The 25,183-nt window shown below is 36.1% G+C and overlaps 1 protein-coding gene across 1 annotated transcript in view; it reads right to left on the bottom strand.

Moving 5' to 3' along the window:
• The window catches only part of LOC120630671 (GTP-binding protein REM 1), a 137,093-nt gene that overhangs the window by 24,054 nt on the left and 87,856 nt on the right, over positions 1 to 25,183 (bottom strand). Inside the window, exon 2 of the mRNA XM_039899941.1 lies at positions 14,016 to 14,228. Coding sequence (XP_039755875.1) covers positions 14,016 to 14,228 — 213 coding nt within the window. The remainder of the gene's footprint in view (positions 1 to 14,015; positions 14,229 to 25,183) is intronic.

Here is a 25,183-nt window from a genome sequence, read left to right as displayed (position 1 = left end):
ATTTACATTATGCGCCACAAATCGGGCCGTGCGCTCAACATAATGACATGGTTGTATGGAAGCAAACCGCTCCGTTTCCATCTCTCGCAAAACAGAACAAATATTGCAAAAAGGTTAATGTTTAAAAAGTCTAGTCTAGTCTAAAAAGAGCAACTGCTGAGTTTCTTCTCGGTAGAATGCTAACTAGCCAACGACTTTTGTGTGATGTGATGAACATCTTTTGTTCTTAGAATACTGGACTTGATACAAAATTTGGACTTAACTATCGAGTAAAAGGATTTGTCTTGTTTTAAAGCTCAAAATCGCCCACATTTCTACAGCCAGCGTCATTAGCGAAACTTTTATAAGACCTAAGCAGTAGCACTACAAAATTTGCGACTATAAAACGAGTGGCATTAGGTTAAGTTAACCGCTACTATACAAAAAGAACAATAACCTTTGCTTATGATTTGCATTCTCGCAATCGAACAGTAATTTTTGAGTATACGCACACTGTACCGTCAAAGTAAAATGGACTAAATGTTACTTAAAATAGAGTCGTAATTTCTTAACTACTAAAGTTATAGTCTTATTTACAAACAATCTCTCAAGAGTGCTAGCAACAAATTTGGGCTTTTAAATAACACAATGAAAATCCATTTTACGTTGACGCTACGTAAAAATTACGTATCCTAGCATAAGAAAGAGATGGCACATATAATAATCGCGCGTTGTTGACTTTAATTATCGAAACATAATAATCACATAGTAAAAATAACCTTATATCTTTTGTTTTAAAGCAGAACTTTGGTACGACAATCCTAACGATAACTTCGTTGATAAAATCCAGAAGTACGGAATGTAAGCAAGACTTTAAAACAAGTGCTATTAGGTCTGATTTACGCTGGCATCACTTATGTGTTTGCTACAACTACTAATACTCTTTTTCCATAATCAGGCTCCGTTTCGTGTAAGCCTACAAGCGCCAAAGCGGAACTTTGGCATAGTTTTAATCTAGGCTTACTGAGTCGTTACTAGTTAGTTAGCCTACGACTTATGTTGATCGCACGGGCCGATTTGTAGTGCATAATGTAAATTTGAAGCGGTGATAGCGCAGTGTGTAGGACTTCGACTTCACTTTCGGGGGGCCGAGTTCAAATCAGTTCTAACTTTTCCAGCACGCAGCTCTAACTTTTCCAAGTTAAGGAAAACTGCATGCATCTTTTATATATTTTTTCCTTTTGCTTCTTTGGTTGTCTGGAGGAAATCGCTATGTAGCGACCAAATTGTACACTCTTGCACTATGTGTATATCTCGGTAACTATTTTTTTCTTTGGTGTACAATAAAAGTGTATTCATTTATTCATTCATGCCTGAGAGTTCTCCAGAATGCTGTCGATGGTGTTTGGAATCCACGAATCTACACTGGGCTAGCGTTGTGGACAAATATCTTACCTTTACTCATTATAGGAAAAACCTGTGAACTGTAGTGGGCCAGTAATTAGGTGATGTAGGAATGGAACGTAATATGAAAAGAATGAGCGCGAGGATATGAGTGAGTGAGAGAGGTAGTGGGTGTACTGTCAGGGATTTTGAGAGGAGTTGTTGGTATTGACGTACCAACACGGTGAGAGTGCGAGTGACTTCAAAATTCAATTAAAGCGGTTTACTGTGAATATTTTTACTTTTATTTCTTGGCCTGATCCCACATGAATGTAATTTTTTTTGTCAACTCGTTGTAGCGAACAACGTTCAAAACCAGGGGCTTATTAACTGTAGTGCAGGGGGGCTCTTGACCCACCCTAGCAGTTAATGTTTTTCATTACGTGGCGTAAAAAGCTTTGTTTTTGCTTTGTAATGGGCCGATGCGATACTCACTAAGTATATTCCCCATTCTCGTACACGCACTTTCTTTCACACTCTACAAGTTTTACAACATAATTGTCGAAGGTATGATGAGGGGGCACAAAAAAGGGTCCTACTAGAACTTTAAATTATAATGAAGAAATATTTAGCCAGGAATCTCGTAAGAATTTTCTCAAATAAAAATAGAAATAGAGTTTTTATTTATCCGAATGCCACGAACACCTATACCGCTACTAAATTAAAATACCTACTTTATTTATATTAAAAGTCTACAATTTAATTAATCGTCACTTAATAAATTCCTTCCGCATTCATATTGATATAAAAGTAGAGATACAGTACACAGAGGGCAAATATTTTTTATATTTAAAAGTTTCTTTTTCTGTATTTCTTTCCTGGCTACTTTGTTATTCCTAACCTGAACAAAGAGTAAATAAGTGACATATATCATACAATAGGTACATATTTGATGTCCATGCATTGATAAGACGAGAGGGCTGATAAATATTTTCTACTCTTTTAATGTGAGAATAGAAGAAAAAAACGCAGTGAGAATTCAAAGCACTCATTCAAGGTGCGAATATTGCTCGTTAAGTAAATACCTAAGCAAAGTTATTTGAAGGTGTTATGAATCCACACAGAGTCAACACGTTCCTAAACACTGTTACAAATACTTGAGTAAAATTTCATCAACCTTAGCCCGGTGATATTTTCCCTGACAGATACAATCTAAATCTCCAAAGCTCACAACTTTGGTGAGGGCTAATCGAGTTTATTACACGTATCTCGGAACCTCATTCCCAGTATAGATATTGCTATGTTATCTTCTTATTATCTTAGACGGCTGATTGACGCAGTTTGCAGTGATCCTGCTTTCTGGATTTAAGGCCGTGGGTTCGATTCCCGCTACTGAAAAATGTTATGTAAGTATTTATGTATATTATTCATAAAAATATTCATCAGTCATCTTAGTACCCATAACACAAGTTTACTTTGGGGCTAGATGGCGATGTGTGCATTGTCGTAATATATTTATTTATTTATGTTATTTCTTATTCTCATTTTTTCTTACTAGCTCATGCCCGCAACTTCGAATCGCGTTGGAAGAGAACCCGGGCTTCAATTTATGCAATGTCTTTCTCTAGGATGCAAGGTATACCCATGCAAAATTTTCTCTAAACACTGATAATAAAAATATTATTTTCAATCGGAATTTTTAGGAATAAACTCTTACTATGTCAGCGTATAAACTGCCAAAAAAGTCAGATTTATAATCAAGATAATGTTTTCTTAAACCTTGCTGTATACCTTGATCCATGCTATCAAATAACATGCTTTATTTGATAGCATGGATCGGAACTACAATGTTTTCAACTAAATAGCGATACAGTCGCTATAAGACTGATATAAATGCATATACAAAGGAGACGGAAACGATTACGTGCTAACTTGAGCCCAAACTGTAACAAGATGAAATTGATGTGAACTAATAGGTTGACACCTATCAGTACTTCGCTAAAAATTCTGAAAGTTTTGACAATCTGAGAGGGGAGTTATTAGAGTTTTTGTGAAATTAAGGTTATGTAACAATCTTTAACTAACAGCTGAATACTAAAGTGCAAAAGACTTTAAACACGAATGTTTATTATATATAGTGGAGAATTACTTGAAATCATAAGATAGGTTTGCCTCGTGAAATTTTTCAGTTATCAACTTCATATTCACGTTATACTGTGAACCTGGGATCAATGATCTTTGTAATAAGGGTTGTCAAATAATAGCGTTTGGTTAAGATAGACCACAGAGTACATTAACAACTATCATGTCACCGACATAGACAAAAATATAATCGATATGAAATCGATGATCATAATATTGGTTTTCAATAATTACCTTTTGTATTTTACTTATTAATATGGCTGTAAATGAATATTATAAACGTACATTTTATTACTTTCAGTTAATTACCCAGGCGACAGGTTTTCTTTTTGTAATTATGTAATCGATTCTATTAATCGATAATCTCAGGAAAACTATCTTGCTCCCTGATTGAGACTTGAGCTGATTTTTGATATTTTTCGGCATCGGTAGTCGGAGAGCCGTAGCTTAGTGGTCAAAGCGCTCAGGCCGTCGCAGAGTTCAAATCCTGTTGTGTGAAATTTTTTAAATGCATTTTAAATTTATAAAATTGGTATTTCCTTCAAGTCTATAAAAAATATAAGATTTCATAGCATAGTTTGGAAGATAATAATAAATTAATTTTACGGAACGAAGGGTTTAGGTTATGAATAAGGTATCCGCGAGGCCAATATATTATTCCGTTCGTCCTTTAGTTAATTTGGGTGAAATCTAGGGTCACAATCGTCATCATCGACATCACAATAATCATCATTATATTAGCAAATACCGGCCAAAAGCAGGGCACGGGTCTCCTCCCACAATGAGAACGGCTAAGGCCGTAATACACAACGTTGTGTTGTATAGTAGACTTCACACGTCTTTGAGAACATTATGGTGAACTCTCAAGCATTCAAGTTTCGTTACGATGTTTTCCTTAACCGTTCAAGCAAGTGATCTTTTAATTGCTTGAATTAAAACCGTACGTAACTTTGAAAAGAAGAAGAAGAAAAAGTCTTTATTGCACATACAAATATAAAACCAGGTTAACAAAAAATAAAATAAAAACGATAATATACATATGCACAAAGGCGGTCTTATCGCTTAAAAAATTATAAAGTTAGAGATGCGTGTCGGAAGTCGAAATTGATCTCTCAGAGAGAGCCCGCAGTTTAACTACTAGGATATCAGCACATTCGAGGGTAATACTTAGTATTTATATAAAGTTGAACCACCTTGGAATAGCCACCGCAATGGAAAACGCAGGGTCAATCATGGCGCGGCAATATTTCGCTCCGTCTTCGGAAGCTATTGTTTACGGTGCTTTTGTTATCAGCGAAATTTATGTTCGCAGAAAGCTTGAAAAGTGAACCGTGAAATTGGGTTGTCTAATTTATCATGGGGAATAAGTTAATAGTTTATTGCATGCAAAGAATGAATTGCCAAGTGGGTAGGACTTCGACCTCGCTTTCGTGAGGACGAGTTCGAATCACACCACGCAACTAACTTTTATAAGTTATGTGCGTTTTAAGGAATTAAAATATCACTTGCTTTAACGGTGAAGGAAAACATCGTGAGGAAATCTGAGAGTTCTCCATAGCGTTCTCAAAGGCGTGCGACGTCCACCAATCCGCACTGGGCCAGCGTGGTGGAGTATTGCCTTAACCCCTCCTCAGTGTGGAAGTAGACTCGTGCCCTGTTGTGGGCCTGTAATGGGTTGATATGATGATGATGACGATGATATTGCATGCAAGCTCACATCAAATATTTATACCCAAAAATACCAAAACATAGGCTTAGTAAAAAGATTTGCAAACATTTTCGCAAATCAAACTCTAAACCGCCAAGTTAAGAAGAACTAACTCATTTTAGAGCCTCAAATCTTTTCTTTTTACAAACGCTCTGATAGAAACCCTAGCTAAGAATACCTGCTATCCATACAAAGAAAAGGGATGATAAAAAAGTAAAACGAAAAATAAATTTAAGTTATGTAAGTAAATGTTTGACATGTTTTTTGAATGAGGTCAAAGAACTACTAAAAATGTCACAGATTCTGTAAGCATTTAAAAGTGAGCAAATTCGATAGACAGGCGCATATTGTCCTGCCTTGGTCCGGCAAAAAGGTAAAGCAAACGGTTTCCGATTCTGCAGGCGCCTACCCGAACGCAGTACACAAAACTTCAATCGCTGCAATATTTCCGTTGACTAAATGTCTGATGAGTATCCAAGTATGCTTGCCAAAAACACGAATTCCAAATTTCGTAAACTGCTGCGTCAGTAATTTCCTATTCATAGTTGGTAAGCCGGGAAATAAATCCGACCACCCAATTTCATGGTTCACTTTTCAAGTTGGTTTAAAATAAATCACAGCTCGGTATTGGCTGTGTAGATAAACTCTAGCACGCGAGGCTTAACTTCTGAATACTTGCATGATACCATCATTTTATTTTTAAGAAGCGGTGATAGCGCGTTGGGTACGAGCTAGACCTCGCTTTCGGGGGGGCGAGTTCGAATCCCAGCACATCTAACTTTTCTAAGTTATGTGCGTTTTAAGTAATTAAAATATCACTTCAACGGTGAAGGAAAACGTCGTGAGGAAACCCGCTTGCCTGAGAGTTCTACATAACGTTCTCAAAGGTGTGTGGAGTCCACCAATCCGCGCTGGGCCAGTGTGGTGGACTACGGCTTTACCCCTTCTCATTGTTGTAGGATATGATGATGATAATGAATCGTTTAAGAAACCCCGGTCTATTTTACCTTTACAAACTCTGGTTTTATTTCTGCCTTTGATTGTTGCTTTGGGGACATAAAATATTTTAGCATACGCTACATAAGGGTGATGTTATGTAATTTATAAAAAACCCGCGGGGCACTCTTTGGAGACCAATATAAATATTTATAAAAGTGAAAACTAAGCAACTTGTGCAATTTTATTATTTTAGAATTCTTTTGGGTTCATAAAGAAATGTTTAAGATCAGGGATTAAGTTTTAAATTGGTCACTAACACTTCTTAACGAACCACAAAATAATTATATAAAAAAGTTTTGACAAAAAAAGAAATACTTTCTACAACATTATTAAGTGGGGACCAAGTGAAATGCAGGCCAATTGCTCCAGGATCCTTTCAACAGATCTTTTCAGGCTGATAAAAATGGGGCCACGTGGGAAGTTTACCGTCTCAAACAAATAAAAATTTTCAAATCGGTATATAAATGACAGAGTTTCGAGCTAACAACCATGAAAAAAATACAACCGAACTGAGAATTTCCTTCTTTTTTATGTCGGTTAAAAAAGTAATAATCTGAAGGTACTCGTACCAAGTTAAAGTAAAAGTAAAACTTACTTGGTAGAACAATACAATATAGCACCGTATAAAAGAAAAAAGAAAAAAAAGCAAAATTAAAGTATTATTATAGTTGAGTATAACTATAACTTTTTTTTCTAGTTTCTTTTGTACGGTAGCATTAGAAAAACAAAACATTTCTTAATATAGAAATGTTATTGCTTATACGTGCGATATTAGATAATTTGTGGGTTTCCTCAAAAATTTCCTTTCTAATTTTCCGCCATGACAGTCCCTTACAAATTTCCAATCTCTCAAATAGTAATTAGTCAAAGCCACAAGGGCTTTCAGCGTTTTAATTAATCAGTACGTACCTACACGCGCAAATTTGGAAGCTACGTAGAAAAATTAATCAGAGAAATGTAGTGATAATCTTCCATTGAAGTTTTTGAGAAAATGATCAATGGGCGTTTAATTATGAACGATTTTTTAGTGAGCTCAGTAATATTTTTTATTGCTCTACAAGTAAACCCTTGATTGCAATCACACCTGATGCAAACTGAGATGGAAAAGGGCTAACCTGTTATTGGTATAGCAGTTACATTAAATCATACCCCCAATCGGTTTCAAATTCAAAATCGAATATTCTTTATTCATGTATGCCTATCACAGGCACTTATGAAGCATTCATACAAATTTGTTTACATAACTTTTTTTTATATTGCATATTAATATTTAATGTAAGTTTTTTTTTTTTATTTAGTTTAGTTTTTAATTATTCTATTTATGTCATAGTGTAGTGCGTAGTGATGGGTCATAGATACCAAATAAATAAATAAAATAATTGTGTAATAGTGATAACTTCGTTCAACAACTTCAAACTAAAGCTACTAACTAGGGTTCCAAACACGTCCTGGTTCCTAAGAAGAGCCCACAACAAACTTAGCCGAGTATTTTTTTTGTAATCATCATCTCACAGTCGATTATTATTTAGCTATAAAGGTAGAAAAATTCACACCCCAGCTTTTTTATCGTTTAAGTAATCCTTAACTAAGAGCTCAAGATTGCGCAAGGTTCGTCATGTCCAGCGACTCTGTGCGACTTTTTTGGTCTACCAACTCTGCGCTTTTCTATGTTATGTCGGCATTTCAGCTCCTTGGGATTTAAACTTCCATCGGTCCTCCAAGCTACGTGTTCTGCCCAGAAGCTTCTGATACAGTCAGAATTCACTAGCAACGGCAAAGCCATCACATCAGTATCAGTGAGTAGGTACTAAGTACCTCATTTTCCATACATGAGCGAAGTAATTTCGACGGCCGATTGGCGCTGTGGGCAGTGACCCTGCTTTCTGAGAACAAGGCCGTGGGTTCGATCCCCACAACTGGAAAATGTTTTCAGTGACTGGGTGTTTATCTGTATTTTATAAGTATTTATGTATTTTATTCTTAGTACCTACCCATAAACAAGCTACGCTTACTTTGGTGCTAGATGGCGATGTGTGTATTGTCTTAGTATATTTATTTTTAGTTTTATAATTTTTATTAGTGTTTTTACCTACACTTGGAGGAATTATCAATTTTTTAAATTTAAAATGCATATAAAAATTTTCGGTATCGACAGGATTTAAACCTGCGACTCTCTGGCAATCGCGACCTGGCGCTTTTTCCAATTAAATTACGGCTCTCCTACCATCGATGCCGAAATTAGTATGTGCCTTTTTACATCAGTCTTATAGCGACTGTGGCGTCATCTAGTAGGAAACGTTGCAGTTTCGATCTACGATTTCAAAGGTCCATATTACAACTGTCGGTACCGAAAAGTTTTATATGCTTTTTAAATGCATAAAATAATAATAAACTAACTCACTTTGAAGGCCGGTTAAAACTCATATTAATAATTCCGAGATTCATGATATCAAACAATAAAATACCCCATATCCTCGTAGCCGCCAACGTAACATATCAATTGTATAGACATTTATTTAGACAAAGATCTATGGAGCGGTTTCAATAAGATCTTTATTACCGTTTGAGATGGATCCGGGCAAGCAATTTGTTTACGTTTGTTTCATCTTGGGAAATAAAACGCCTGTGTTTAGAATGTAACCGTATCATGGACAAGGTGTTAAGATTGCAAATCCAATAAAGTTAATCCGTAAACTATTATTGTTATTAATATTGAAAAATGATTAATTTTTTGAAGTAAAACTTCTTTAGTCGCGACTTGGGAGTAACTCAACTAGGACTAGGGGCATGTGCAACGCATGGAAGGCACGAGACAGCCAAAGAGGTTGATGGAGGGCACTTTGGAGGGGCGTAGAAGCCGAGGACGACCTAGGGGTCGGTGGAGTGATGGAGTTGAGAGGGATATGAGGGTTCTGGGAGTTCGGAGCTGGAAAGAAGCAGCTTCTGACCGCCTCAAATCGAGAAATATGCTGTAGAGCTTTGATGATGATGATGATGAGGGAGTAACTCAGATTTTTTTCTGGCGCAAGTAACGCTTAAAGACGTAGTAGTTTCTACTATTTAAAAATAATAATGTGGATTGGTCGTTAGTATGTGCCATATAGGTACTCCACGCTTCTTGACGTATACGCCAGCTAGTGGCAAATATCATAATCAATTAGGATTATTTATCTCCGATATTTCAAATGGATCTATTAAGGATATAAAATTAATTAGTTAATATTAAATGAAATGGCGGAGTCCCAGGAATATTTTACTCTTTCATCAATAAATAATAATAAAAGTTTTACTTCAATCGCGCGTAAAGGTTACACGCACACCCTTTTTTTTATCGTTGACGTTGTCCTTTATACTATAGTAGGACTTTTCTATTAGCTTACGTGTAATACAAACTGTTTAAGAGACATCTCCAAGATATCAACTGCAGATAGTTTATTTTAAACGATGACATAATTAGCGAAAATAACGAAACTCACGTGCCGTTGCTTCGATTTAATTCGCGCTAAAAGCAAACAGGTAATGTAAACCTTTCTCGTATCTCGTAAACATTCAACATTGTAACGCAGTAATTATTACGCCGAGCACCAGCAAAGCGGTTAATTATTCCGTCGCTGTTGAAAGCACAAAAGAACCTTTTAGTTTTCTTTTTATTCTATATCTCGCTAACTACTGCCAAAACAACATTAACGTGGAAAGAGTGAACTCACTGCAGTACTGCGGGTTTTTACTTAGATTAACGATAATGATTGAACCAGTTACGAGTAGTATCGTATAGCTCCACGAGTTCTGCAACTTTGAACTCAATATCCTACTAGTCCATTGGTGGAAATTAAGATGATGATCTTCATTGCCACCGCTGGACTTTTGCGAGGGTTTTTATACTTGCTACCTTTTTTTTTTATATACCCCCAATCGGTTTCTACGAGACATTGCACCGGAACTCTAAATCGTAGCGGCGCGTCTTTGTCTTTAGGGCGGTAACTAGCCACGGCTACCAACTGATATCCCAAATCTTCAAGCTTTCTCCATCGACTGTAATATATCAACTCTTTTTTTAATAGCTTGCAAGTGTTTTTTAGTGATAGTTGACGGTGCAAGCAGATGGCTCACCTGATGGTTAGTGGAAATCCATCGCCTATAAAGAAAGTAACACGAAGCGAGGCATGCGAAGAACACATCCTGCAACATGCGGCAACCACAATCGGAACACAGCATTGAACAATGCGGCTTTGTGGCAGATATAATATATATAATAATATATAATAGATAATATATAATAGATATAATATATATTAAATATATTAAAACGCAATTTACACTTACTTTCATTTCTATATTATGTTCTATATAACCCCCATGCGCCATCTTATTTAAAGTAGCGTTTTTCCTTTCTTGGCTCTAATATTGAACAGCAAAATCTAAGATCGTGTTCTGACAATCGTTTACATATCCCTGCTAGTCACACACGATACTATAGTTATTCATTTACCCGTAGATAAGTCCGACAAATTGTGGAATAGCCTTCCCTCTGAAATTCGCAATTCCAAATCCCTACCCATCTTCAAAAGCAGATTGTTTAAGTATAACCTAGCAGGTTATGTTTATGAGTAGGTAGTATTAGTACAAAAGATTGTATTACTATGAGGTACATACATTTGTTTATTATGTGTATATGGATATATGTATACACATGTTTATTTTATTATATATATTTATTTATTTTATTAATTCTTATATGTGTATGTTTCATTGTTTGCACTGTCCCTCTTTCATGTTTTCTATTATTACTTTCACCAAGGGTTGTCTGTAAGAGATTGCTTTTACAATAAGGCCGCCTTTGCACACAACTGTGTGTTTTCTTGTGTGTTTCTTGTATTGTTTCTAAGTTTGTGCAATAAAGTATAATAAATAAACAAATAAAATAAAACGATACACGTATCGGAATAGTGTACTAAGAAGTGGGTACTAAGAAGACTAATGGATATTTTTCTAAAAAAATTTTAGATAAACACCCAGACACTGAAAAACATTGATGTTCATCACACAAACATTTTTCCAGTTGTGGGAATCGAACCCAAAGGCCTTGGACTCATGAAGCAGGGTGGCTGCCCACTGCGCCAATCAGCCGTCAAAGAAATAAGCATGGCAGTTGAACTTCCCAGGATGAGCTCTGTCACAAAAAGGTCGAGTACTACAAAATTTCTATCCTAACAACATTAACGTGGTATAAACGTAACCTCTACAGTGTATTTCGTGATTTACTTTATTCTTCTCAATTTACCTTCGTGTAAGAGTTTTTAAAATGTCACGGGTAAAGACGAAATTACGTGTTTACCTGCTCGGGGAAACTTCGTGAAACTAATATCATAAGAAAGTTCGAGCAGTCTTACATATTTTATGGAGAGATTATCATCCAGACAGTCACCCAGACATTGAAAAACATTTATGCTCATCACACAAACATTTTTCAGTTTTGGGAATCAAACCCACGGCCTTAGACTCAGAAAGCAGGGTCGCTGCAAACTGCGCCAATCGGCCGTCAAACTCAATGCGCTCTTGGACAGCAATGCTCAATGGGATCTGTTCCATGACGGGTGGACAGCATTGTTCCGTGAATTGTCGAGGTACTCTGAGAATATTGTATGACCTTTACTTCATTATTCGCAGAATATCACTGCTATCCCTACTTCCCTTCTAATGTTATAAATGTCAATGTAAGTTTGTTTGTTACGTTTACGTAAAAACTACTTAACCGATCCTCATGAAACTTTGTACACATATTCTTAGAAGTGCTAGAAGTAATATAGAATACTTTTTATCCCGATATTAAGCTAGGTTCCTTTGGGAGAGGGGATGAGTGTTTGACGATTTTACACCATAACTCCGACTCCGAATATATAAATGTTTTTTGACTATAGAGGTTATAATATGTGTTTAATTTTGCCCAAACTGTGGTTGGAGATAGAGGACAGAACTCCTCAGCAGACAGTAGCAAACCCCTCATTTAAGGCTTAGCGATACTGAATACTTTAAATTTTTTTAGATCTTCGACTAAATTTAATGCCACATCAAAAAACAAAATCCAACGCAGACGAAGTCGCGGGCAACAGCTAGTACACTATATTAATATCATGTCTTTATTAATGTTTAATGTCATCTTTCATTAATTTGTCTTATAGTTGTATCCATTAATTATGCAGTTCCATCTAGTTAGTGTAAGTGGCCCTGCCGTACTAACAAAATGTAAAATAAATAAATAAATGTCTTCTTTATTACACTAGTATAGAATAGGTAAAGAGTACGTTTCAAATCGTATCAGTCATTTACGAGATAAAAAGTAGCATGGATTATTTTATCTTCACTTGTTTGCAACAATCATCGGTTTAATAATAATCTTTATTTACAGACTTTACATAAATTTATAAAAAAGTATATAAAATTAAAATAATTTATAATTAAATAACATAAAATAGACCTAAAAGCTATGTTAGTACCTATGATATTTGGCCTGCCCACCCAGTGCTGCATAAATGGATTTTACTAGTCCTGAGATACAAAAAAAATACGATCGAATTTTGCGGTTATGCAACGAGAGGCAGATATTTTGTATAGATGTTGAATAAAAGACAAAGTTTTGTATACTCTCGGGTAGTATACTCTTTTTTTTGTTTATTTTCGTTTGGCGCACGCGAATAATCATCCGCTTCGGAATCACGCAAGGAATTTGGTTCCAATAGCGAGTTGCGGCATACAGTTAACTCTGACCTAAAGGTCAGAGTTAACTGTATGCCGCATTAAAATGCGGCAGAATAATGCTGTCTTATATAACATCAGATAACCACGCTTTCTCGAATTAGCTAACTAATCACTAGATCAATATAAAATAAGACATTCATTCAATTTATAAACTCTTACATCTCGGTAGCAGGAAGTGTTCAGACTTATCATGACACACACACACACACAGACACGCACACACACGCACGCATACGCACACTCACACACACACACATGCACGGGCGCATACACGTAAACTATCATTACACTTATTAATTTGTTTCTTTACTTTAAAGCAAAAATGGTAGCATTTTAAGTGCATACATTTTTGAGTAACAGTAAAATCCATCCAGCAATACAAATTTTCGTATTTATAATGTTATTAGGATAACATATACTTGTAGTTATGAAAGAGCGGAGTCTCCTGAGACAATATAAAGTATAGTCCTTCTACGTCTAATCGTACGTCCTTGATGGAACTGTGAAAAACTTGAAATTAACCTTTTTTATAAAGTTACAACTAAGCTGGGTTATAGGACCGACTTCGATCCCCGGCATGCACCTTTACGTTTCAGAGTTATATGCATTTTTAATTTATGCAACTAAATATCACTTGTTAGGATACCTGCACGCCTGCTAGTTCTACATAATGGTCTCCAAGGCATGTAAAGTAATCCGCACTTGACCAGCATGTTGGACTTCTACCAAAACCCTTCTCATTCTGGGAACAGACTCGACCTTTTATGGCCCGTAATGGGTTAATGTGGTAGATAGCCCAGTGGGTAGAAATTCGACTTCACTTTTGGGGGGGCGAGTTCGAATCGCAGGCACCTGTAACTTTTCTAAGTTACGTGCGTTCTTGCTTCAATGGTGATGGAAAACATCGTGAGGAAACCTGCATGAGTTCTTTACAATGTTCTCAAAGGTGTGTGGAGTCCACCACTGGCTACGTCTTTAAACCCTTATCATTGTTGGAGGAGGATGCGCTGGTAATAATGAAAATTACATTGAATTAAAATGCACTAACTTTGCCTGTCGTAAGCGTTGATACACTCGCTGGTCTGGAACTGACTGATGAGTGCGGTCTTTCCGACACCCTGCGCTCCAACCATGGCGACCCTGTGGCAGGCCACAGGACGCCGCTCCTGGGATTCCGGCGCGGATTGTGCGGGGGACGCTGGTGCCAAGCTTCCAGACCTCGAGCGCCGCCGGCGGAAAGAATCTCCTCGGTTCACGATTCCTGTTAAACGAAAAAAAATAGTTATCCCATTATTCTTATTGTTTAGCTTTTATGTGAGCCAGGTTGTAGGAGGAAGGTTGTAGGGTCGATTTTAACAATCCGCTTTGTGCGATTGGTAACATTGCAGTAGTTACATAAATAAAAGCATAGGTATCGCTATGAAAAATAAACTTCGGTTTATTTCATCAAAATTTACGCAACTTTTTAAACTCCCTCTTGACCTTTTAAAAGTTACACAACGTTCCCTGTAACTTGAACTGTATGGAGCCCTTATAAACCCTTTTGCAGCGATCAAAAGTGGTTTCGCAATTTTATGTTAACTTTTCACGTTTAAAGTGTGTGTTTCAGGAAGTCTGAATAACGTACAATTTACGTCAACTCGGCAATGAGTTTAATTCATGAAAATCCTTGTATTTCCAACCATTTCTATCTACGTAGTGGCAAAGCAAATTTCAAAGAATACACAGCTGTAATATAAATGTTAGTTTTAAGTGGTTTTAACTAACCAGAAGTCTAAGCGTAATATTAATGATACAGCTGAGTGAAAATACCTAATTATAACTTTAGACCAAAATACAATATTGTAGGTAGCTTATGACGTTTTAGTTTGACGTGTTTATTTAACAATTTCGGAGGTTCCTCATTGTGACGTGTCAGCCCGAAGCTGAAAAAGTTTAAGTGCTTCCATATCGTCATTAACATGTGACTGTGATAACAAAAAGGAAAGGGTTATGTTTGTTGTGGCCTTCTTAGACCAGTTCGCGTTCTACTTGTATTAAGCTACTAAAACTTCGATAGCGCGATGTACAGTCTTCCGATGATTCCAGTGGCGCCATCTAGTTTGGTGATGGTACGACCGCCACAAGAACTATGCCGAGCAGTGGCCACTTTCTAGAGAGCTTCTAAGGTGACGTCCACCAACGCAGTAAAGCTCAAGACAAGGTAGCGACGAGTACGGCTCTAGCACAATTTGAGCAAGAGTAATGAGAGCAGCGAAAGTCTAGTGATTAGAGCCTTCGGCCTTCCTTTCCTGGCAGCGAGTTTGATCCCTTGCAAGCACTTTTAACTGTTTGGAGTTATACCCGTTTTTACGTACCTTAATTTAACGGTAAAGGAAAATATCATGAGTAAACCTGCATGCCTGAGAGTTCTACATAAAAGGCGTGTGAAGTCTGCACACCCGCCCTTGGCCAGAATGGTGCAAAGCGGCCCAAACCCTTTCATTCTTTAGATTTAACTGGAACTCAGTCTTGTACTACAGCAGTATTATCGAATTTGGGTTTCATGATACACATTACCTTTTGTTCACATTATTTTGTATTATTTTTAATTTACTGTGTAACTGTTTAATGAAATAAACTTATTATTATCATTATATTATTATTAATTTATGCAATTTTGTGCATTTCTCATACATTAACGATGTAACCGTTTATATTTTTATCGTTCTTGCAGAAATATATATAAAATCCATGTTCGAGCGAAACTATTTCAGAGGGTAACATACTGTGGAATGTATAGATAAATTAATCGCTAGAACATTTAAAAAAAAAACGTTCAGCAATGAACGTTTTTTTTTTAAATGCTGTTAAAAAATAATTCGTGTTAAATTTCTGTATCCATATTAATATTATAAATGTGAAATTCTAAGAGGAGACCTAATCCTTGTATCAGGCTGATAATGGTTGATAATGAGCGGCGAGAACATCGCTGAGAAAGCGGGGCGTTACTCGGATACGCCACTACCAGCAGGCCGATGACATGAAGATAGGCCCCAGTGCCAAACAAGACAGAAACAAGAGACAAAAAGACTTCACAGTGGGACTACAGCTTCCCGGCCAAGGAGGCGCTGCCTTGAAGCCGACCAGAAAGATCCATTGCACGGAGCAGTGGCACGTTAATAGGCCACTGATGATCGCTGATGATCGCACTATGTTATCCGCATAGATCTTGCGAAATTCTGGCAATAAAGTGGCGGTGAATCAGAGCACTGTGTCAAATCATTCGTCAACGTTTGGAGCGGTATGGAACAGTTCTGACAAGTGATGTCAGGTTTATTGTTGTGAAATGGTACCGCTGACGTCAATCCGCCATGAATGACTGCGCACGCGCAATCTGGCGCCGCTCTCACTAGGGTTGCCAATTACTAAAACTTCAATTTTATTGATCATGTAATAATAAAACTTATAACTAAACTAATTAATGTAAAGGTCATGCCCGCTTGGAATAGTAAAAGAATCCTGACTGTATTTCCCCGCTGAACAGCCAGGCGTTTTCTTTTCGCAAAAAATGAGTCAGCCTATAAATTTAAAAATAATAATAATTAATTTTCAAATTCTATTGATATGATATTGCATAATGGAAAGATAAAGCATTACAAATTTGTTACGCAAATAAATAAAAATACAACCAAATGGATAACCACTCCTTTTTGTAAGTCGGTTAATAATGACTGTTTTATTACAAAATTAATATTCATTTTTGTTGTTACATACGAAATACAAAAATTCAATAGCGTCGCGATGCGTCACCACGGCCGGTGTCGCCACGCAAAAAATCACGTTTACCTCCGCCTATAGATGTTTCACATCAATAATAATGTATTTAGCCAAATAAAAAGCATTATTTTCTTCTCTTATTCTGTTTTGATATAAAGTGACCGGATGTAGGTATATTAATGTGTTCTCGGCATAAAAATAACAAAGATTTCCGATCATTTCCTACAGAACATTGTAGATAAATACAAAAATATTGGACAGGTGACAATAATAATTTGTTATTGTCACATATACTCAGAAATACACGTTCTAATCACGCACTAGTCACTGGTATAATGATGATTATTTCCGGGTATCTCTCGGTGTCATTTTGGACATGTTTTTAGTTTTAATTGCCAAAAAATTTTGCCACAGACACAATGGCTGACTTCGTCCAGCTGTAAATTTGAGTTTATCGTGGCACGGAAATACTTTTCGGACTAATCAATAGTCTAATATGATACAGCTTCCTATCATATATATATATATATATATTTATATTTTTTGTTAAATTCTACTTTATCCGCTAAACCTAAAAAACAAAGTATAGTAATATCTGACAAAATAGGTAGAGGTTTAGGTCCTATTATGAATTGTTACCTAAACCACTCAGTGACAAATATATGTTCACCGGGGGCTAGTTTTGATTGTGTCATTAATAGCCTAAATGAAAAAAATCTAGATAGGCATACAAATGTTGTCTTATTGTTAGGGGACAGTTTAAATGTCAAAAAGCATCAGATTATAAGATGCATTGAAAAATTACTGCTTTTAAATAACAAAACTAAATGTAAGTTTGTAATGTGTGCCTTTCCTTATTGTGGCACTCTAAACTCAAAACAAAATGAACATATTTATAAATTAAACTTATTAATCTATAATTTGACATACCGTCATAGCGACGCAATTTTTTATTTTGACATTAATAAATTCACGTCATCATTTGTAATGACAAGAGATAAATTGTATCTGCCTAAAAAGTGTAAGCAGCAGATAGCGTTTTTACTAGCTTATAATTTAAATGATACTGTTACAACTGTTGTAACAAAGTCTATTGACACTTTTACAAATTGTACTTCAAGTACTTCTATTTCTATTACTGACCCTAGTACTTGCGCTAGTACTATTAAGAAATTTAATAATGATTTAAACTAGTTAATAAGACAACGGAGGAGCTCTGCCATATGAACATTGTACACCAAAATATACAGAGCTTCACCGGCAAAGAATTAGAAATAGAGCTGTTTGTGGAGAAACTCAATGTACATATTTTGTGTATAACTGAGCACTGGCTCACTGGTACACAAGTAGCAGTAAACATCGATAACTTTATATTGTCAAGTGCGTTCTTCAGAAGGACTGCAATTCACGGTGGATCTTTAATTTTTGTACGTAATAATATAATTTGTAAAGAACGAAAAGACATAGTTGGTCTTTCTGTTGAACGCATTGCAGAACTGTCTTGTGTGGAGCTGGAGCGATTTATAATAGTGAGTGTATACCGACCCCCTTCAGGTGATTTTAGCGATTTCGAGAATGTCATGGAGGATGTACTAAAGCGTTTGTGTCTTTCTACTAAAAAAGTAATTGTATGTGGCGATTTCAATGTCAACATTTTACTAGAAAATGCAACAACTGCTAGATTGCTTAACTTATTTAAATGTTTTAATTTGTGTCACACTTTTAGTGAACCTACTAGAGTAACTGCAACTTCAGCATCCTGCTTAGATAATATTTTTTTCAATTGTGACATTTTAGATAAAAGTATAATTAATAATTTAAGGTCAGATCATTGTGGTCAACTTATTACTGTTTTAAATACTATCAATAAAAGCAGACAAATTATAAAGTGTAGGCCAATAACTAAGACTAAATTAATGCGATTCAAACGTGAAATTACTGCGAAAATCCCTGGTATTGCGTGCGAACATTTTCATCCGGACAGTCTTTATAGTGCACTATTTAATACTATAAACAACGAATTTAATAGAGTATTCAACTTTAAGCACATCAATGTCAGTAATAAATTAAAATTTAGTGACTGGGTAGGTATATATAAAAGTAGGGAGAAGTTGTATGAGCTGTATGATGAAAGTCTAAGGGATCATCTGCCTTAATGGGTGTCCCACAAGGCTCAATTTTGGGTCCCTTATTGTTTCTGGTGTATATAAATGATCTGCCACACCATGTCAGGGGCACTTGTGAGATTGTACTGTTCGCAGATGATACATCTCTCATTTTTAAGACTGATAGAAACAAAGATAATTTTGACGACGTAAACCGTGCTTTGTCACATGTGTCAGACTGGTTTACTGTTAATAACTTACTTTTAAATGCAAAAAAAACTAAGTGTTTGGAATTTGTTTTGCCTAACGTAAAAAAAATTGATAAAAACATCATAATAAATGGAGAAACACTTGAAATAGAAAACTCCACTGTTTTTCTAGGAGTGACCTTAGATTGTAAGCTACAGTGGGGTACCCATATAGAAAGCCTAGCGAGTAAACTCAGCTCAGCTGCATATGCAATCAGGAAAATTAGACAGCTTACCGATGTTGAAACAGCTAGGCTTGTTTATTTCGCATACTTTCACAGTATTATGTCCTATGGGATCTTGCTGTGGGGAAAAGCTGCAGATATTGAAAGTATATTTATACTACAGAAAAGAGCCGTACGATCAATATATAAACTTGGATCACGCGAATCGCTTCGTGAAAAATTTAAACAAATAGGTATTCTTACAGTAGCTTCGCAATACATTTATAGTAATATAGTCTTTGTGAGGCAAAATATTACTCTTTATAAATCAAAAGCTGAAATTAACAATCGACTTACCAGAAACGGTCATAAATTAGTGATATCTGCATATCGTCTGCGAAAGGTGCAGAACTCCTTTCTTGGGTTGAGTATACGCTTTTACAACATGATTCCTAAGGAAATTCTTGACCTACCAATGCATACATTTAAAAAATGTGTAAAAACGCATCTAGTACAGCGAGGTTACTATTCATTTGATGAATTCCTCAATGACAAGGTAGAATGGAAGCAGCCAGCCTCGCTCTCATCTCCCGCAAGATAGCAAAATGATTGTAAATGTTGATGTTGGAAAAGAGCAACTACTGAGTTTCTTGCCGGCTCTTCTCGGTAGAATCTGCTTTCCGAACCGGTGGTAGAGTCACACAAACATGCATACTTGACGTTTCAAAAGTGCTTATAAAGTAGGCCTACTTGAAATAAATGAATTTGAATTTGAATTTGAATTTGATGAGAAACATCTATAGGCGAGGGTAAACCTAATTGTTGGCGTGGCGATGCGTCGTCGTCTATATGCGCTGTACATAGTCCATACGTATTAGTGTGTATAGTGTATACAGTATTGTTTACTACATTACACATGTGAGGATAGCCTGTGTTTCACTTAAAAAACTATTTATTACAATAAAATATGTCTGTCAGCGATAATACTGGAAGTGAAAGCTTTCAATTTCCAAAAGAAAGCAAAATCATGATTGTAATGCTTTATCTTTTCATAATGTCACATCTGATTCCTGTTGTAATTTGTTCTTTTATGCATAAAACTTATAAAATACTTTTAACTAAATAAAGGATTTCTAAGCTTTAAAAGGGATGTTATTACTGGACCTCAAGCTTCGTATTATAAGTGATTTTTACGTTTAATTTGCATGTGTAAAATTCACGTAACCTTTCTTCGACCTACTTAATATATCAAGAGAGGTTTTGAGGTTGAGTAGGTAGAATGGTACTAAGTCAACCTACAAACCTCCCTATCAATTATTTAGATTTTTAGGCCTAGCGGTGACAGCCTAGTAAATAAGGCTTCGGTTTTCCTTTCGTGGAGACCAAGTTCAAACTCCGGCTTTCAGAGTTATATGCGTTTTTAATTTAAGAAGTTTAAATATCACATAGTCGCTATGGGCCTCATAAGAAGGCTCAGAGTCACTCAGGGGGCGATGGAGTGAGCTATGCTAGGAGTATCTCTACGTGATCAAATCAGAAATGAGGAGATCCGTAGAAGAACTAGAGTTACCAATATAGTTTAGCGAGTCGCGAAGCTGAAGTAGCAATGGACGGTGCATATAGCTCGGAGAATCGATGGACGCTGGGGTCTTAAGGTGCTGGAATGGCGACCCCGCACCGGTAAACGCAGCGTAGGTCGGCCTCCAACGAGGTGAACAGATGACATCAGGCGAGTCTCTGGGAGCTGGAGGCAAGCGGCCCAGGACCGTGTATTGTGGAACTCCCTACAAAAGACCTATGTCCAGCAGGGGACGTCAATTGGTTGAGGTGATGAAATATCACTTGCTGTAAACGGTGAAGGAAAACATCTTGAGTAAACTTGCATGCCTGAGAGTTCTTCATAACATTCTCAAGGGCGTGTGAAGTCTACCAATCCGCACTTGGCCAGCATTGTAGACTCTTCTCATTCCGAGAGGAGAATACATATAGAGGCATTGGATATCAGTAAAAACTTCAAGTTGTTAAAATTAAAGAAAACAGGTGATATATGGGGAATGTCGGTAAAGGTAATATCTCAAATTATTGACGTCATTGCTCCTCTTTTAGCCATAATTTTCAATGAATGTGTTGATTTAGGTACTTTCCCGAACCTAATGAAACATACTAAACTCATTCCTCTATTTAAATCTGGTAATAAAAATGATATAAACAATTACAGACCTATCTCAATCTTACCAGCTCTTAGTAAGATATTTGAAAAAATTATATTAAATCAACTCGTATATCATTTTAATGTAAATAACTTACTACACCCTGAGCAGTATGGCTTCACTAAAGGTCGTAGCACAACGGACGCAGGCGCTAAACTTATAAAACATGTTTATGATGCCTGGGAATGTTCACAGAACGCCATGGGTGTTTTTTGTGATCTATCTAAAGCTTTCGATTGTGTTGATCATAAAACCTTGCTTCTTAAGCTAAGCCACTATAGTATCCAAAACGTTGCACTAAATTTGGTTGCCTCTTATCTCAGCAATAGAACCCAAAGAGTTTGCATAAATGATGCAAAGTCTCAGGGTTCAAATACCTCAATGGGTGTCCCAAAAGGCTCGATTTTGGGTCCTTTTCTATTTTTAGTGTATATAAATGATCTACCGTACCATGTCAGTGGAACATGCGACATTGTATTGTTTGCAGATGATACATCTCTAATTTTTAAGACTGATAGGAGTAAAGATAACTCTGACGAAGTAAACCGTGTTATGTCGCATGTGTCGCACTGGTTTACAGTTAACAACTTACTTTTAAATGCAAAAAAAACAAAGTGTGTCGAATTTATCTTACCAAATGTAAAGAAAATTGATAAAAATATAATGATAAATGGTGAATCACTAAAAATAGAGACTTCCACAGTTTTTCTGGGCGTGACCTTGGATAATAAGCTACAGTGGGGTGCCCATATAGATTCACTAGCGGGTAAACTAAGCTCGGCTGCCTACGCAGTCAGAAAAATTAGACAGATTACTGACGTTGAAATAGCTAGGCTAGTTTATTTTGCGTACTTTCATAGTGTTATGTCCTATGGAATCTTGTTATGGGGTAAAGCAGCTGATATCGAAACTATATTTATATTGCAGAAAAGAGCTGTACGGTCAATATATAAACTTAAATCACGCGAATCCCTCCGTGAGAAGTTTAAAGAAATAGGCATACTTACTGTAGCTTCACAATATATTTATAACAATATAGTATTTGTAAGACAACATATTAGTCTTTATAAACAAAAAGTGGACATAAACAGTCGACTTACAAGAAATGGTCATAAATTAGTGTCATCTGCATATCGTCTGCGTAAGGTACAGGGATCATTTGTGGGATTGAGTATACGCTTTTATAATATGATTCCTAAGGTGATTTTGGACCTGCCAATGCACAAGTTTAAAGAATTTGTTAAAACACATTTATTACAGCGAGGTTACTATACAATTGATGATTTTTTTAATGACAAGGTTGCTTGGAAGCATCCGGCTCCGCTTTCAGCTCTCACAAGATAGAAAAATGAATGTTAAAATGCAAAATGTAAATTGTTGATGTTGGAAAAGAGCAACTGCTGAGTTTCTTGCCGGCTTCTTCTCGGTAGAATCTGCCTTCCGAACCGGTGGTAGAATCACTACAAACAGACAGACTTGACGTTTCAAAAGTGCTTATATTAGGCCTACTTGAAATAAATGAATTTTGAATTTTGAATTTTGAATTTTGAATAGTGCCCTGTAGTCGGTCGGTAATGGGTGATTATGCTGACGATCACAATAACAATTTGCGAACGCGTTTTCGGCGAGGCGTTTATGGAACGAAATCTATAGATATTTTGTTATTTAAACTCTTTAATTGTACACAGTTAGGAAAGAAAGGACGAATGGAGAGAAACACAAAAACTGGAGTAAAATACAAAAGGCGGCCTCATCTTTTAAAAGCGATCTCTGCCAGGCAACCTTAGGATTAGGAGAGCGAGAACAAATAGGTAGTGTGAAATTATTATAAACCTACATTCAGATACATACGAATACATAAACAAAATATACACAAATAAAAAAAATAAAATAAAATATATTAGTTGAAATACAAATAAAAGTATTGCAAAAATGGGTTTACGCTTTTGGAATGAATTTTATTTTTTATTTTTATTCCACTACAAGTTAGCCGGATGGTAAGAGATGATGCAGTCTAAGATGTTAGCAAAGCTGTTAGGGAGTTTGGTAGTCATACCCCTAATCGGTTTTTACGCGTCGTCGCACCGGAACCCTAATAGCGGCACGTCTATGTCGATAGGTAACTAGCCACGGCCAAAGCCTTCCAGATAAAACTAGATCGCATTTTTATAATCCTGGCACAGGTTCTTAATAAAATTGAACATTTATTGCATTCTAAGTTTCACCTACGACTTTTGTGTTCAGTGGATTTTCGGTTTACCGCGGATCTGTTTTATATTTTTGGTATAAAAATGGTATGTTTATGTTTTAATCCAGTAAAAGGTTTGTTTGACAAATGTTGTTTTAATCCGATTAGCCTTTAGACTTGACCTATTTAGATTGTTACATCTAAATATAGCATCGAATAACTCTCCCGTCATTGTATTAACCTTACCTATATAAGTGAATCAATAATATAACGTGATAATTATCGTATTATATTTATATGTATTATATATATTTATATAAGTTATGAAATATTTTTCTACTGGTACATGTATGTATGCACCACCTACCTATTTTCTGTATTTGTTTCTTTTGATTGCCTGGAAGGGATCGCTATGAAGCGATAAGGCTGCCAAATTATTACGCTGGTATATTCACTCATTCCCTCATTCATATTTACAATATCAACCCATTACCAGCGCTGAATAGTATACATAAATACTAATAATGTACAGACTAACACCAGGACACTGAAAAATATTCATGTTCATCACACAAACATTTTCCAGAACTGGCAATCAAACCCACGGCCTCGGACGCAGAAAGCAGGGCCGCTGCCCACTGCGCCAATCGGCCGTCAAATCGCCATCAAAAAGTCGGAGTTACATACTTTATATATAGGAAAACCTAATCAACTAGGACGAGGGCACGGGCGAAAGACAGTTAGTTATATAAATATGAATTATATATTGATAGAAGACTCCCCTGAAACAAAGCGGGCAGGTTTTCTGAGTAAAATAAATTCTTATTATATTTTTAAAACAAAGGCTTTCATTTAAAAAAGCTTTCTAAGAGCGTTCTTAATTATATTTAACTAGAATTTTTTCGCAACCACGTCCGGGTGGTTTGATTTTCCCGGGATGAAATATAGCTTATGTCACTTGCTATCTGGAATCACGAGGTAATTTTTTGCTATTTTTATATCGATTTATTGTAATCGATGTCAATATAATTTTTGAATATAGTTTTTTTGAAACAAAGAAACATTATGACTGAATGAATTTAAGTTTCCGCGCCGAAAACTAGATGGCGCTGTTCCCTACCTTTTGTAAATTGTATCGCGCTATGGTTGGTCCTTTTAAAAATATACTAATAATCCCCTTATTAGTATATTTTAGTTTTAACGAATACAGTATCTTCAACAGCAAACTGCTAGTGATTCATTGTTCACAGCACTTATATTAATGAAGTAGGATCAATATATTTAGAAAAATAACTATAAAGTTTTACCAAAATAGACCCAAGTATTATCATGAGTTACAAACATAACCATCTACTGTGTTTACATTTAAGGTCAAATGGGGTCATGGATAATTACTTGATGGTGGGAAAAGCACCGCCCTTAAACAGACTAACACTGTTATAGCCTTGAAGATGGTGGCGCAATTTACTTTGGTATTTTAACGATACTGAAGTTTTTCATTGCCTGTAAACAACAAGGTATCTATCCAAAAAAAGATTTATC

Source organism: Pararge aegeria, chromosome 16 (genome assembly GCF_905163445.1).
Source record: "Pararge aegeria chromosome 16, ilParAegt1.1, whole genome shotgun sequence".
NCBI classification, from domain to species: domain Eukaryota; kingdom Metazoa; phylum Arthropoda; class Insecta; order Lepidoptera; family Nymphalidae; genus Pararge; species Pararge aegeria.
The sequence above is the reverse complement of the archived record's forward strand: the minus strand, read 5'-3'. Positions and strand labels throughout refer to the sequence as shown.